Source organism: Anser anser (genome assembly GCF_964211835.1).
Source record: "Anser anser genome assembly, chromosome: 6".
Lineage (NCBI taxonomy): Eukaryota > Metazoa > Chordata > Aves > Anseriformes > Anatidae > Anser > Anser anser.
In genome coordinates, this window is record NC_139726.1 from 14,792,768 (window position 1) to 14,807,120 (window position 14,353).

Sequence of the window (14,353 nt, forward strand, 5' to 3'; positions counted from 1 at the left end):
TGTTCCTCGGCGGAGCGTGTTGTAAAACAGTCGGTGACATTTGTTAAATGGAGAACACATAGGGCAAGGACTCCATCAGCTCCGAGGAGACAGTGAGTAATGGTCTCTTAATGTCTGAGAGCTTTAAAGCTACTGTAATATTCTTCAAAGTCAAGATAGCGTGGCGGGGCTCCACATTGCTAGCCCATGTTCAGGGGCAGGCCATCGCCGAGTGTGTAGTCAGCCACCATACTTCAGCAGCAGCTATGCAGAGGGGAAGGAATTAGTTGCTTTGCAACATACATCAGAGCAGAGACAGATATATTATTTACTTGCAAGCCTTCCTCTAGCACCCATCACTCAGCCGCTTACCCGCGCCTGCTAGACACTGCTCTGCACTTCGAGCAGCGTCTGCTCTGCCCTCGTCCCGACACAAATCAATGCTCTGAGCCTCAGCACGTTTGGGAACGGGTAAAAAAGGCTGTCCTGAGCACACGCAGGACCTGCAAAGCCTCTCCACCAGGCAGCATTACCGCTTCTGCCGTGCTCGGAGCAGGGCTGAGCTGATCGACCTCGTCTGCCACCGATGCATGAAGATGTGTATTAACACTGCTTGAAACTTGGCTAACAACTATGTGGTAATGAACTGTGCATTTTTAGCTGCGGAGTCTGTGGGACAGATGGATGGAAGCAGGGCGATGATTTATATCCTCGAACCTGTTATTTACAAGCAGTCATGTTCCTCATCTTCCTGTAGACAAATTGAAAGAGTTGTAAATTTGCCACATACGGTCCCCAGAGCTAATGCTTATGGGGAATGTAATTTAAAACATTCATTTGTCCTGGAAAATTGAGCCTGAACAGCATTGCCATGGAAATCGGCACAAAAACTGAAAATAGGTGGACACACTCTAGGCAGTCTGTACTATAACGAATGTACTGTCCATATAGAGGCAGCAGAAGAAGCAGGAAGGAGATTAGATCTCCTGAGTGGCAGTTCATCCTATTAATCCCTGCCACTCGTGACTAGTTAAGTACTAATTAAAGGCTAACTGTGGGTCAGGAAAAATGAACCAGCTACCAAATAGGTATGACGACACTGGGCATTCATTGCCTCGCTGGTCGTACAGACCTGAAAGTGCCCCCCCAGCTTTTAGTAAGCACAGCACTGCTGACGTTTTAGAGCTGATCTGGAAAACAACCCTGCCTTGTTTCTAAGGAAAAGCCTTGCCTGTGTGTACGTGGGAGATTACCTGAGATAAGGCACAAAGTGAGTGGGAAACTAGGCCTCAGGATATCTGCACTTCTTCCTTGCTGGACACCTTCACGAGGGCTGAGTTGTTCAGTAGGGCTCACCCCACCCAGATGCGTTTGTAAGAACTGAGACTGGCGAGGGACTCTTCCTTTGAAAATAGTCTGGTATTTTAGCATCATCATTCCCCAGCACCTGTGGCTTACAACCCGGAAAGCTGAGTTTAAGGAAGAGGTGAAATCACAGCCATTTTCTATACTGTGTCTTACTGCCCTGCAAATCTGCTGTCAGACTGGAAAATGGATTTTTGAGATCTGGTGTGGAAGCCAGGAGATCTAGTCAAATGGACTGGATTCTTTTTTAACTCCTGTAATTGCTCTGGCTTGAGTGGAGTTCTTAGGGATCTAAAGAAGGAATCGCCAGTTGTTCACGGGCTTCCTGTGTAAAGGAAGAGGCCAAGCCTCTGTAACAGGTTTGTGCCTCAGTTTCTCCTCTCCCACCTTTACAGCCTTGTTTCCTGCTCTGAGCGGAAAGCACGGTGAATCCCCAGGGTCTGCTGTGGCCCACGGGCAGAGCTAATGGCAGATTGCTCAGAGTCATGACCAGAGGCTAAGGCACAGACCTTCTCGCTCTCCTGCCGTAAGGCTGCCGCACACATCCAAAACACATCCTTTTTTTCTGCTTGGATGTTATGAATTAGGGGAAAAGACTTTACCTGTTTGCCCAGGACTACCTCGAGGTAATGGTACGTGCAGATTGCCAGTTCCTCCGTGCTCTGGATCTGCCTTTCTTCCTGTTTGTGCTTGGATCAGCCATACCTTGGAGCTCTGAAGTGCCCGATGAAATGGGGCTTCGTGGGGTCACGGCACCAGGCTCACAGCCCTGCAGCTGGCATGGCACCTGCTTGCCCGGCTGCTTCCCTGATCCAGCTTGGGTATCTCAGTGCTGTGCTAACACAGTAGGAATGTTTTCTAACTCTAATCAAAATATGTCTTCCATTGTGTTCCTTTGCTAGTACTGCTGGATGTTCTCAGATTCCCTCCTCAGACCTGATGCTCTCCGGCTGTTACCTTCATTTCCCGCGGAGCTGCTAGGTATGTTTTCTCCTTTAAGCAGGTGTTTCATGTATCTGGAGGTGGTGAATGCCCTATATTTTCCCAAACCATTTCTATTACTGTCTGTGCATTATCTAGCCCTCTCCCTTCCAGAGATATAGCCCCTGTCACAGCACTGGGCCTCTCCTTTCCCTGCAAAGAGGCGGGAGGAAAAAAATTGCTTCATAAATTCCCCCATTTCATCACCTGCTGACTCCAGTTCCCCCCTATGATTTTTACTGGAGTAATTGTCTTGTTTACTTTCTGTCTGCTGCAGATTTGTCCACAGTGCACTGTGCTTTCTGGGAACCTCTCTGTAAGTCTGATACTCAATATCTCTTTCTGGTTCCTTAATAATCTTCCTAACTCACTTCTCCTTGTTTTTATAGGTCTTCTAGTCCCCTTGCTAGGTAGTTCATATCTTTAATACAATTCTTTTTATTGCTTGTACTCCTCTTTACCTTCTGGCCTAAACACATTGGCCTCTAATGCCTTGGGTTTTGCTCTCAGTCTAGACTCCTGTAATTAACACTGAGCTCTCAGCAGGTGAAACAGTAATTTTACAGAGTTGCCCATAGACATGTGCATGTGAGAGGGCATCCAGGGGCAGAGACCTGGTTTCTCTGCTCCTCAAACTGTCTCTGCCACTGATGCTCCAAAGGCTCCTCTTACACAATGCCAGACAAGCTTTCCTTTTCTGTGGCCTATTGTTATTTCAGGCACTAACTTTGTCTCTTATCAGGCTTGTTTGGCATTTACTGTAGTGAAGCTGGGCGTGTGGGTGTCTCCCACCTGCAGACAGGAAAGGTGCCTCACTGGAAGTACCAGAAGGCTGTTCTCTCTCGTTACTGGGCTTATAACTTCAGAGGGTCCAATGCCAGTTCAGTGGAAGCAGAGCGATGGATTTGTCTGTGGTCTCTAAAGCACGTGAAAATTAGCACAGTTCTCTCTATGTTATCCCTTTTCCAACCTTAAATGTGTGCATTAGAAAAAAAAAACCAAACCAAAACAGAAGCTATGCCAGTATTGCACTAACAACTTGAAGAATGCAAGGAAATTTATTGCTGATGGAAGTGGATAGCGGAGGATACTAGGATGTTCTGCAGATCAGCCTCTCCAAAGCAAGCCTGAATCCGCGTGATGGTCTGTTCTGCTTCATGGACCTCTTCGTATCTGGTGTCACTGCTTATATGTGCTGGCGTTAGACAGCTGTCACTAATCCCCGGTTGGATAAGCATGTGAAGTGTGATAATGTATGCGCACAATTTATTTTCCTCCAGTACCAGGAACAAATCGGAGTAGGATTTCATCCCACATCCCAGTCTGCAGCCCGTGCCTGTGTCAGATCTGCTGCAGTCACTCCCCGTGAACCACAGCCCGGCTGTGATGGCCCACAGCCTTGGGGGCCTGCTCCGTGCCACGTGGCTTGGGGATGCCAAAAAGACCCTCATCCAGTTCAGCATAACTCCTGCTGCTGTCTGCAGGCACCTCACAGCAAGCCGTGCTAAACAGAGAATGAGGACCACAGATAATTTTCCCCTAATCCCAGGCAGAGAACTTGTCCTCTGATCAATACATTGGCTTACCTCCACGTAAATATTTCTACATGCAATGCAGAAATTCTTCATCCAGACGCAGGACTGTGAACAGGAAGGGAACATCTCCACAAGCAACTTGTTAACTGAGTGAAAATAAAAGGCCTTTCTCCTTCACATTGCTGAGCCAAAATAAAGTGCTTTTTGTGTCTCTGATCTGTCACTTAACTTCCTGTCTTGCTTTTCTGTCTGTGGCAATAATGATGCTAGCAGGATAACTTTCTGTTGAGGACTCGAGAAAGGCCAGATAGCTGAAATACTGTAAGGTTATTCAGAAGGGCAAAGATCTTGAGGAACAATTATGGCTCTCTCTCTCTTTTTTTTTTCTTTTTCTTTTTTTAATGCCAAGAAAGCTGTGCCAATGTGACTACATCTTCCTGGTGCTCAGAAGTTACAGATGTGTTTTTCAGGCCCTATAAGTGCTGGTGTGTACGTGGCGCATCTTGTGCCTAGTGTTGCTCTGATTTGTTGCTTGAATTTTGGAGCACCAAAGCTTGCATTGAAGTGGAGGGGACTCAGACCAAGTAAGACATACAGCTGTGCTACTGCAGTAGTTACAGTTCTGGCATAACAGAAGAGAGAGCGAGGGCTTTTGCTTTGGAGAGGAGAACCCGCTGAGAACCCTTGGGATCTTTTGATTTCAAAACCAAAGCATGGCAAGTAAACCTGATTGCTTTTTTCCTGGGTGCCATTACAAAAATTAATAGATGTAGGTAAGAACACATGGTGGAATAAAGCATTAGAGACACTGTTTCTTGAGATGTTAGAAGCAAGGAAAATTAATTTTGGTTGGCTGGGAGGTAAATGCTACCCAGGGCCTCAGGGACACATTTTGGATTGCTAGAATATGAAATGCATACTCCTGTCTTGGTGTGTGTGTGTGTGGTGTTATTTGCTTTGCTTAATTATTTATCTGTGTATTTATTTATTTATTTTGCCTTTCTGGAAGAGACAAAAACAGAGGTGGGGAGTGTTCTGAGTAGTCCCCATGCCTGTATTTCAGCAGGACTTTGGCACACAGCCTCCTGATTCAGCTGGGGCAGGAGTCGTCTCCCCTGCCTGCAAGCCACCTAAACGTATGCTGAGCAAACTTCACCTTCTGGATGGTTGAGAAGTCAGAGGTGTTGCACGGCTGTGATCACGCTTGCACAGATATTTAGTGGAAGTTACCTGCTTGCTTCCATACTTGCGGGCTCTGGGAATTCTTGTATTCTGTAGACAACACCTTGAGGGCAACTGGGGATAGGTATGAATACCATCCATAGCAAGGAGCTGAAAATACATGCTCATTAGTACTGGAGAAAAAAATATTTTCCAGTTCGGGCATTTGGAGAATCAAATGGTATGATAAAATCCCATCATTTGGAGAATGAAATGGTATGATAAAATCCAATCATTCTGATTTCCCTGTTGGTTTTCGTCTTCTGATATGAAATATGTTCTGACGTCAGTCACGAGAGCTGCTGGCTGGGGAGTTAATGCTGCCCGGTGCCGCAGAGCACAGCACATCAGCGTACCTGTACAGCCTCTGCTTTGAGGATTCGTGGGGATATTGGCTGTACCCGTGGTGTGCTCTGGGAGGGAAAGCAAGACAGGCATCACAGGGAGACAATCCTGTTTGGAAGCATTATTTTCTTTATTTCATTCTCTTTTGCAAAATCATCCTTATTGTCTTCCATTCCCAATTCCTCAGCAGTTTCAGAACAGTTAATTAAAAGGTCATATTCACCTGTGGCTGGTGACCTAGATAGCTTCTGTTTCCAGTATCGAGACAAGCTAAAACTCCCTAGTGAGGATAAATGGGGAAAGTATTAGACCAAATTGGGTAAATGCAGTTTCTGTGGAACACAGGGAGAAGGAAAGCATATGTAGAAATCACATCTCCTGACAAGACTGCTCAGGCAAGACATTAGTCACAGGCTGGGAGTCAAATGGCTTCCTGAATAGCACCAGGGTAGAGCAGCTATCATCAAATGACACATCGCAATATGACACTTCGGGGCAAATTGCTTAATGCATATGCATTTCAGCTTAACTCTCTGTGAAATAAGGACAACACGGTGTTCAGTCGTCCTGAAAAGTAAATATGTGAGGAAGGTAATAAGTTCGGTAGACATTCACGTCATGGAATGATACATCAAGGCATGCTGTGCACTGAAGCTTACGCACAGCTACCAGTTCTTGACAAACATGCCATTTCATACTGGGATATCAGGAAGCATCTACTTACTCATCCTGGACTGGCTTCCCCAGTGTCCTGAACTGGAGGTGTGGTCCCATTCGTGAGAAGCGCTCCTACTCTCTGATACTTTTCAGTGAGATTTCTGTACTCCGGCCACTCTGAACTTTCTGTACTTCTGACCACTCTGAATGTCATATGAGCACTTGTCCATGCATGCCCTCATGTGCATATGTGGTGGAAAGCTAAATAGGCTATGTTACGTTACCCCTTAAACGTAAGGGTATTAAAATGTGAACTCCACAGTTAAAGTTGTAAAGCCAATTTCACTTATATAGTAATGTTCCCTCTATTTAATAAGGCAATTCGTTGATCTGCAGCAGCAAATTATACTTTTTGAGCATTTAAGTAATAGTTCCATTTGGCTTCCAGTTTATGAGGCAATTTAATATTTCCCTGGGCTCACTAGTGCTGACTGCACAGAACTTCTGGTGTTGGGCATTTATTCAGCATAGAAGCTTAAACAAAGTTATTGCTATTTTATGCACAGTATGGGAACAACATTTCCTTTTAGAAATCTTCGCTTTGCCCAGCTACCAGCAGCACCATTGGAATATGCCCAATTCTGGAAAAAAAATAATCCCATAAGAATGGATTCAACCAAGTGAGCTGCATTAAAGGAAGCCGACATCGGGAAAAGGCCGTGGTGCCAGGTTTCTAAAGCTGGCCTGACCTTCTCATCTCTTCAAAGGCAGCAAAGGACCCAATGTCTCCCCTGAATAATGAGGAAAACTCAAACATAGGAATTGAGTGCCTTAAGGAAAACTATTTCAGAAGGATCCATTTAACAAGAACTTATGTTCCCCAAATGAAGAAAATATATTTCTGACCCTTAAGCTGTTTACCATTTATGTCAGCTTGTGTAATAAAAGATATTGTGGCTCTTTACAGACATTCCCTTATCTGTATCCTTAGGCCATGGCCATCAAGACCGTCAGTGCTGGAGTCCTTGCAGTGCTGGCACAAGTCCCCTGGCCCCATCCTTTGGCAACCATGGTCGTGCTGAAATCTACCAGGACACTGGAGCAGATTCCTGGAAGATAGAAGTATAACATAACATAATATTTTGTGTTCCAAATGGATCTTTTTTTTTTTCTTTTTTCTTTTTCTCCAGCTAGAAGCCTGCCCCAGCATGGAAACATACATATGGTTATTCCACATTTCAGAACATTTTTGAGAAATTTCCTTTAGGTGGCAGCAGGAGTACAAGAATATTCAACCTCTTTCTTTGATACTCTGGGCTGCTCTGGTGGAGTGGCTGTGTGCTGAACATAAAGGCAGTTTTACAACCCTTTCACAGCCTCTTACACCTTGTTTTTTCCATCCTCATTATTAGAGCACCTTGCTGATGAGCAGAAGTCATGAATCAAGACCCCATCACCTGCCTGGCCAGTCCTTTGGGTCTCTACGCGTAACTGCTATGCGGGGACTATCTGGACACTTAACGGAATATGGAAATGATGCAGTCCCTGCCCAGGGGATCTCAGTCTGGACTTGGTATCACTTACACATAACATTACGATGGAGTGTGAAAGGCAAGGAGATGGGGAGGAGAATGCTCAAGATCACAGCATTGCTTGTTCACCTGTTTTACAAGTCAAAGCAAAACTATTAATAGTCTAAATACAATTGCAGTAGAGCTGCTAAACTTTGCAGAATTCCCTGTCTCTGAGCTGGTCTTACTGCTTGCTTATCTTCTGTGAAACCAAAGGGTATTTCTCTATTCCTCTCTCATCTTCAGACTCTTTCTTCCTTCAAGTCTTGTTTGCATTTCCCAGATGATGTGTCCATCACACTTCCTAGGAAATACTTTGAAGCTTATGGTCTTATCGAAAGACAAAGAGACCTACAAAGCCCTTTGCCTTTGGAAACTGGTATGCCTAAGGGTCTCTTGGGAAGGGGAAAGGGGATCTGGAAACATTTGCCATCCAAGCTTCACAGCGTGCTGTTCAGGCACTTCTATCCAGATGGAAATGAGCCAGTAGCTCTCAGTAGTGCTGAGGGAGACCTGTCTCAGACCAGGCTGGCCTTGGGCTCATGGGAAGCAAGGCAAGGGTCGATCCACAGCTGTCATCTCTCCTTTATCATTAAGTAAGTGACTGATGTGGGGTCTAGCTGGGCTCCCATGGTTTGGGGCCTCGTATGCTGCCCTATAAGAGTCTGCTCTGCTTCAGACCCTTCTGCTTTCTGGACTTGCTGGCCTCTGATTCCTCATTTCTCAGTTTCTCAGTGCTACTTGAGAGAAGAAATCATGAAGAAAAGAGAGAAGAAATCATGATTTTTCTGTGTGTTGGGCTCCTGTCTCCTCAAAAGGGTCTTGGAGTGGCCTCATCTTTTGAAACAAACAAACAAACAAAACCACCACCACCACCACCACCAAAAAAAAACAAGCAGATACACCTGATCTATACATTTGCAGTGACTCGCTGAAGCTGCTGGCTTGGTGGGATAGGTCCCAGCATCCTGGCGTTCTCTGTCATGCTGAAACCTCCTTCCATTCATCCTGTCAATGAACGACTACCATTGCCTCACACCCTCCTGGAGTCTGGCCATTTATCCAGCTTTTATGGTGAGTAAATAATATGCTCAGTTATATGTCTGGAAATAAGGTTCTGTACAAATTCCTCGGGCAATCAATATACAGAGTCGTTTTATGTTAGAAATAGCTTGTTCCAAATGGCCGTATATATCTTTATTATACTGTAAATTCACACACTGTCACTGGAAGCCACATATGCCTTATTACCCAGCCTTGGTTGCGGAGCAAACTCCTTCCCCCCTTCCCTTTCCAAGATCCTTTCTTTCTTCTCTCATCCCTTTGGCTTAAGGCTTAGGAATTAATCTACCTCTCCAATGCACAGCAAAATCTTCTCCTTCCCTTCCTAGTTTTGTTCTTCGCCTTAAGACCCCACTTTGCAGCCCTCTCCCAGAAGAGAAAAAAAAGAGGCTTCAAATGTTCATGCCCAGTAGCCTTGCTACTTCAGCTGTGTTTTCTCTGGCAAAAGTTGCTTTTATGTCAAAAGCATTGAGAGCTGCCAGCCAGCACGGGCCTCATTCTGTTGGGTGCTGTACCCAGTGCACAAGGTGGCTTTAGCCTCAAATTATCAACAGTTTTACTAGAGGTCACCTGCATGCTCTCATCAAGGTCCCTCCAGGATTGGGGACTCACTTGAAAGGTTTGTGAAAGTTATGGGACTTGGGTTTTCAGATAAACTGTGGTTCTGGCCACACCAGAGAGTACAAACTGCATTGGCACCGTGGATAGGGATGGGGGAGATTGGTGGTTACTGCCCCTAAGCTGGGCTTGCTGCTTCCCAGTCTTGTGCTTTGTCTAGAATATCACTGACGGTGGTGTAGGAGGAGGTTCTGGGTAGCTGTGTGTCTTCTCTGCGAGGAAAATATAAAAAATAGGTGAGAGGCGGAGCGTGGTGATATTTGGAGATGAAGAATGAAAGCCCTGGAACAGGTGACCCCTTAGAAACACTCCCGCTTTCTGAGATGGGAAAATGAAAGGTATTTACAGGGTTAAGGATATTGGCATTGGAGACAGCAAAATAAATAACATCTTGAAAAACAGGCCAGGAGCATGGCTGTGCCCTGGGAACAGCGTTGGCTTGGTCTGCATGTCTCGCTGTACACCACCTCAGAATGGGTCCCACCTTCAGCCTACAAATTACCTATGAATGGGCTGGAACAGGGCCCGTGGGGCCGGGATCGAGAAGTTTCTCCTCATCCAGTGAGAGCTCCCCTTGGAATAAGCGTATTTCTCTCAGCTCTGCTTAGCGCGGAGGTGCCCACGTCTTCAGCTGTGGAGACACCAAGCCGTGACCTCGGGCCAGGGCTCTCAGGGTGGACATTGCTGCCAGCCCCGCAGTCTGACAGAGCGGGGTAAGTGACGTTGCTCAGCGTGGTTATGTGGCATGCCTGGGGAGGCTGCCAGTAATAAAACACAGCCAGGAGAACCAACTGCAGCCCCCAGGGACAAGGCGTACATCGTGTGAGCGTCACCTCCTCGTGCTGGACAGGGGGAAGAAACCCCGCCACAGCCCCCCCGAGGGCCGGCGCTGCTTGTGTGGGGAGGCTGAGCGCGGCTGGAAAAGCCGATGTATAATCCTGCAAAATGAAGTCACTGCTGGGGCAACGGGCAGTTCCTCTGCTGGTGCAAATCATCGCGACCCGAACGATTTCAGGGCCGGCCTTGGTACTGAGGATGTCGCAAAAAGTTCCTTCGAAGGAGTCTTTAGAGAAATGTTTCCCCTTTAGTCTCCTGGTAACTTGCCTGTGGTAATACATCTGCAGCGTGCTATCAGCGTGGAACTTGCTCAGAAGAAAAAGAGAGGAGGAGAGAGACTGCTGTTCATCTTATTGACTGCTTATTCACTTCTTTAAAAGTAATTAGGAGTTTAATCAGACTTTCTATGGATTTTTGGGAGAATCTGTAATTAAAATCTGCACAGTCCCCTTGTATTATATAGTCAACTTTCTCCCAGAGCTGCTCAAATATCTTTAATATTCTCACTTCACCTAATGGAAACTGTCAAGTACCCCAACATAAAGAGGAACAGCTAAGGGAACTGCTGCAACAGGCCGCCAAACCGCAGCCCCCAGCAGGTTTTTTGTTGTTGGGAAAGGTCTGATCGTCGATAACAGCCCAGGCTGTAGGTTAACAGGCCTGATTGACTCCGAGCTGCTTTTTCTCTAATGAATAGAGATGTTTCTTTTCATCAGCGTAAAGAGTGCAGCGTATGGAGAGGGGGAAGGGAAGGAGGAGAAAAAAAAAAAGCCCTCTCACTGCGTAGGGATGGAGCCAGTCTCTTGATAAGCTTTCAATTAAGAGCAGATTAAAATTAGGTTTATCTTCTCCTGAAAATGGCAATGACGTTAATATAATAATACAATGTAATAACTTAATAGCCCGGTTGGAAGTGACTCATCCGCAGTGGAAAGATCGCAGTCCCGCTGCCTCCTCCTGGGGAGGTTCAGTCTGCCCGTCCCCGCGGCTGTGGGCACCCTCGGCCTGGAGGCCTCGGCTCCCTGCCCGGTCCTCCAGGCATCAGGAGGCGAGAGCTGGGCTGACTCTGGGGACAGGAGGGCGGCCCCGAGGAACAGGGACAACCTGAGCTACAGCTACGAGAGAGGATTTTGTTCCTGCAAACTGCCCCCAAAGTACCTGTCCCCTCGCCCCCCTAGGGCCCAAGGCTTTCAGGGGTGTCCGGGCAGTCGATGCCTGGCCAGCTGGTTAGGAGGCGTACCTTGAAGCTTTGCAGTCCCAGGCCATCGCTCCAGATCTGCTCCGCACCAATTCCACCTTGGCACCGGGGTGCTTCCCCCCTGCCTTGCTGTGTGCCACCGGCTTTTCCCTGTTTCCAAACCCAGCTTGGTCCTGGAGGAACACTTCTCCCACATGGTGCGCAGAGGCATAAGCAGAGCGCAAGGCTCCATTTTTCTAGCTACTGTATGAGTGCACGGCTCCTATCCCCAAGCAGTCCGGTACCGGTAGGAAGACTGAGAAGGCGCATTGTGGGTGCAGAAGGGTGTGATGGATCTGTGCAGAAAAAAAACTACCAAGGCTCAGCAGAGTCCTGCAACACCTGGACCTCGCTGCTTACTCTATCCCATCACTCCACCAGGAAAAGGATGAGGACCTTTGGCAGAGCTCTGAGGTGTAACAGCCGGTGTCTGGCATTGCTAGGAAAAGACGCAGGAATCAAGTGCCCACGCTGGTTCTTCCCCGCTTCTCAGTCCAGCCCATCACATGCATTCAGAACTATGAAATCTGCTGGCCTCGGTGGGATTTTACCCATCTCCTCTGTTCAGGTAAAGGAAATAGATTTCCTCTGCCACAGGAGTGTGTTACTGAAAGCTGCCCTGTGCAGTGTTTACTGCCCTGAGCTCAGCTGTTGACCCCTGCAATTAACCCAAACTGTCACCCAGCAAGAGCCTGATGGAACTGGTGGTGTGGGAGACTGCAGCCACTCATTCAGCTGATGCCTGGATGAGGCTGGGTGATCTCAGACATGCCCTTCGGTTTCAGGGACAAAGCCGATAAATCCGCTCCTGCAGTCCCAACAAGGTAGCATTTCCTTCCACTTTCTGAAAAGAGATTACATCAATTTATTTATGTCTGGGAAAAACACATCAGAAATACTTCTAAATTTTTTAAATAAACCCCTACTTCAAATCATGGTGGTCCACTCTGCTCCTAATAGTGCTTTAAAAGCAGGATGCGTGTCTGGTTTCCAGGTGCTGAAACCTGTAATCTCACTGCATATTTCAGCCTGCTCCTGCAACAGGCTCCAAGTTCCCTGCTTATAAAGCTGTGAGGTTTTATATAAAAACCCTGCGAGGGCTATCAGCATCTCAAGGGCTTGATTGCCAGAGCAAAACCTTTATAGGTACCTCTTCTATTAAGGGCCCAGTAGCTGGAATCATCCATAATGCTTACCAGCTGTTTGATACCACTGCATTGCTGGTTGGCCTGCCTGGAGAATTTTACAATTAAGACCAATCTGTTGCATTTCTTGCTGGTCAGTGCTCTGGTGTGAGATGAGAAACAATGCCTGCTGCTATCTCGGAGGGCCGCTCGTGTTTGCTGTTCTCTGTGCACCCTGTGGTATGGCTGATTTCTCCTCATCCTTGGAAGAGGTGCCTGGTGTGTGATGCTAATACCATACCAGGTACTTAGCTCCACCAGGAAGCTGAGATGATCAGCCCCAGAGGGAGAGGCGGGAGGGAGCTTCCAATGCAAGGTGATTTGCGGTGTCTTTAGTTGTTTCTTGATTGGGCTCTGCCAGTGGCCCTTTGGATCAAGGAGATCTGATTTGGCTGCGAGTGATTTGCTTGTCTTGTTCCGTGAGCTGATCAACACTGCAGACTGTAAGTCATGATGGGGAAAGGTGTTTGTCTCTGTGCCCTACACAGTGTTTTGTGAAGGAGGGTATACAAGGTTTCTGTCCCCTTGGCATGATGGCTGCTCTCTTGGTCCAGAACCTGGGTATTGAGTTTTACACATAAGACGTAACTGGATTAAATGGGTTGTCTTCTTGGACAGAGCACTCAAGGCCTCTAAATAATCAAGTGTAACGACATAGTAATTTTCAGCTGAGAATTTCAGAGTACTTGAATGAGTTACTGTGCTTTTGTGTGCTGGCCACTCTATTATGTGCTGGAGATTTCCTGTGCTTCAGTGTGTCAGTGGCTTTCTTGTGCCCTTGCATTTATTTAGCTGAAAACAATGAATTAAACCAGCTTTCCAGTAAGACAAGCACTTACCTGTTCCCAAACACAAAACCCTTCAGATCAGTATTTACTTTGACCTCTAATCTGGGTTTAGCCCTTTACCTTTTGGGTTGAGTGACTTGCTGTGACGGACTGTGGGATGGGGCTGGTCAAGTCCAGTGCAGGTGCAGGGTGGACAAGCTTGGCGGTAGAAAAAAAGTGAAAAATAAACAGAAGCAACTGAGGTAACATGGAAATACCGGCCTGGGGAGGGAAAAAAAAAAAACAACAACAACAACAACAAAAAACAGATTTCTTGCCATCGTCATTATGGGCCGTGTTTTTTCCATCTGTAAAAAGAGTGTGCAGGACTCCCTTGGTCTTAAAACTCTAGCTATAATTCAGCAATGCCTCTAATGTGTGAAGTCTTCCAATGGAGAGTGACAGCACAGCAATGATAGCACCATGACTCTAACGCAGTCCCTCATGGCTTTCCCTTTTGCACTCCTGAATGTGTGGCTGGGGAGTTAGAGTGGGAAAAGAAAGGTCTTGAAAGCAATTAAACTGGGAATTGGTTAGGTTTCATGTAATAGCCACGGGGAGGAGAAAGAGGGGGAAATGGAGAAGTACCATGTAGCATGAATTGAGGAAGGCAATAAACTGAGGGGTTGGAAGTGACCCGCCCGTAACAAAACTGCTGAGCCAGGGGGTCTGAGGTGGAAAGGGCATTGCATGAACTGCATGAATCAGTGGCATCAGCTGAGGCAGCAGGAGTCCATCTGTCCGTCCTGCACTGGTCAAGGGGCTAAATTCACTTATTCTGCTCTGGTTTGATTTTGAATGTCCCTTGGTGCTTGTCTGGGACCTGGAAAAAGCATCCCCTGCTTTGTGTGAGGTGATGCCCGCGAGATTGCTTTTCACCACACATCACTGATGGTGACCTGGTTTCTCTATACAGCAAGTCCTGGTGGCTTCT

The 14,353-nt window shown here is 46.9% G+C and overlaps 1 protein-coding gene and 1 long non-coding RNA gene across 4 annotated transcripts in view; one reads left to right on the plus strand and one right to left on the minus strand.

Moving 5' to 3' along the window:
* The first annotated feature begins 2,246 nt into the window (after positions 1-2,246).
* SLC15A2 (solute carrier family 15 member 2) overlaps positions 2,247-14,353 on the plus strand; it is a 76,370-nt gene continuing 64,263 nt past the window's right edge. The window contains exon 1 of one of the 3 annotated variants that reach the window (XM_083841448.1): positions 2,247-2,325. In XM_083841448.1, the coding sequence (XP_083697574.1) occupies positions 2,256-2,325 (70 nt within the window). In that variant the 5' untranslated portion in view covers positions 2,247-2,255. Of the gene's footprint in view, positions 2,326-7,309; positions 8,729-12,659; positions 12,837-14,353 lie in introns of those variants that run through there. The other 2 variants (XM_083841444.1, XM_083841440.1) reach the window with 2 other exon arrangements.
* On the minus strand, positions 8,981-12,521 carry LOC310901593. Its single transcript, XR_014585925.1, has 2 exons — positions 12,335-12,521; positions 8,981-12,252 (listed from the first exon to the last, which is right to left on the minus strand). It is a non-coding gene; the product is annotated as an uncharacterized lncRNA (long non-coding RNA).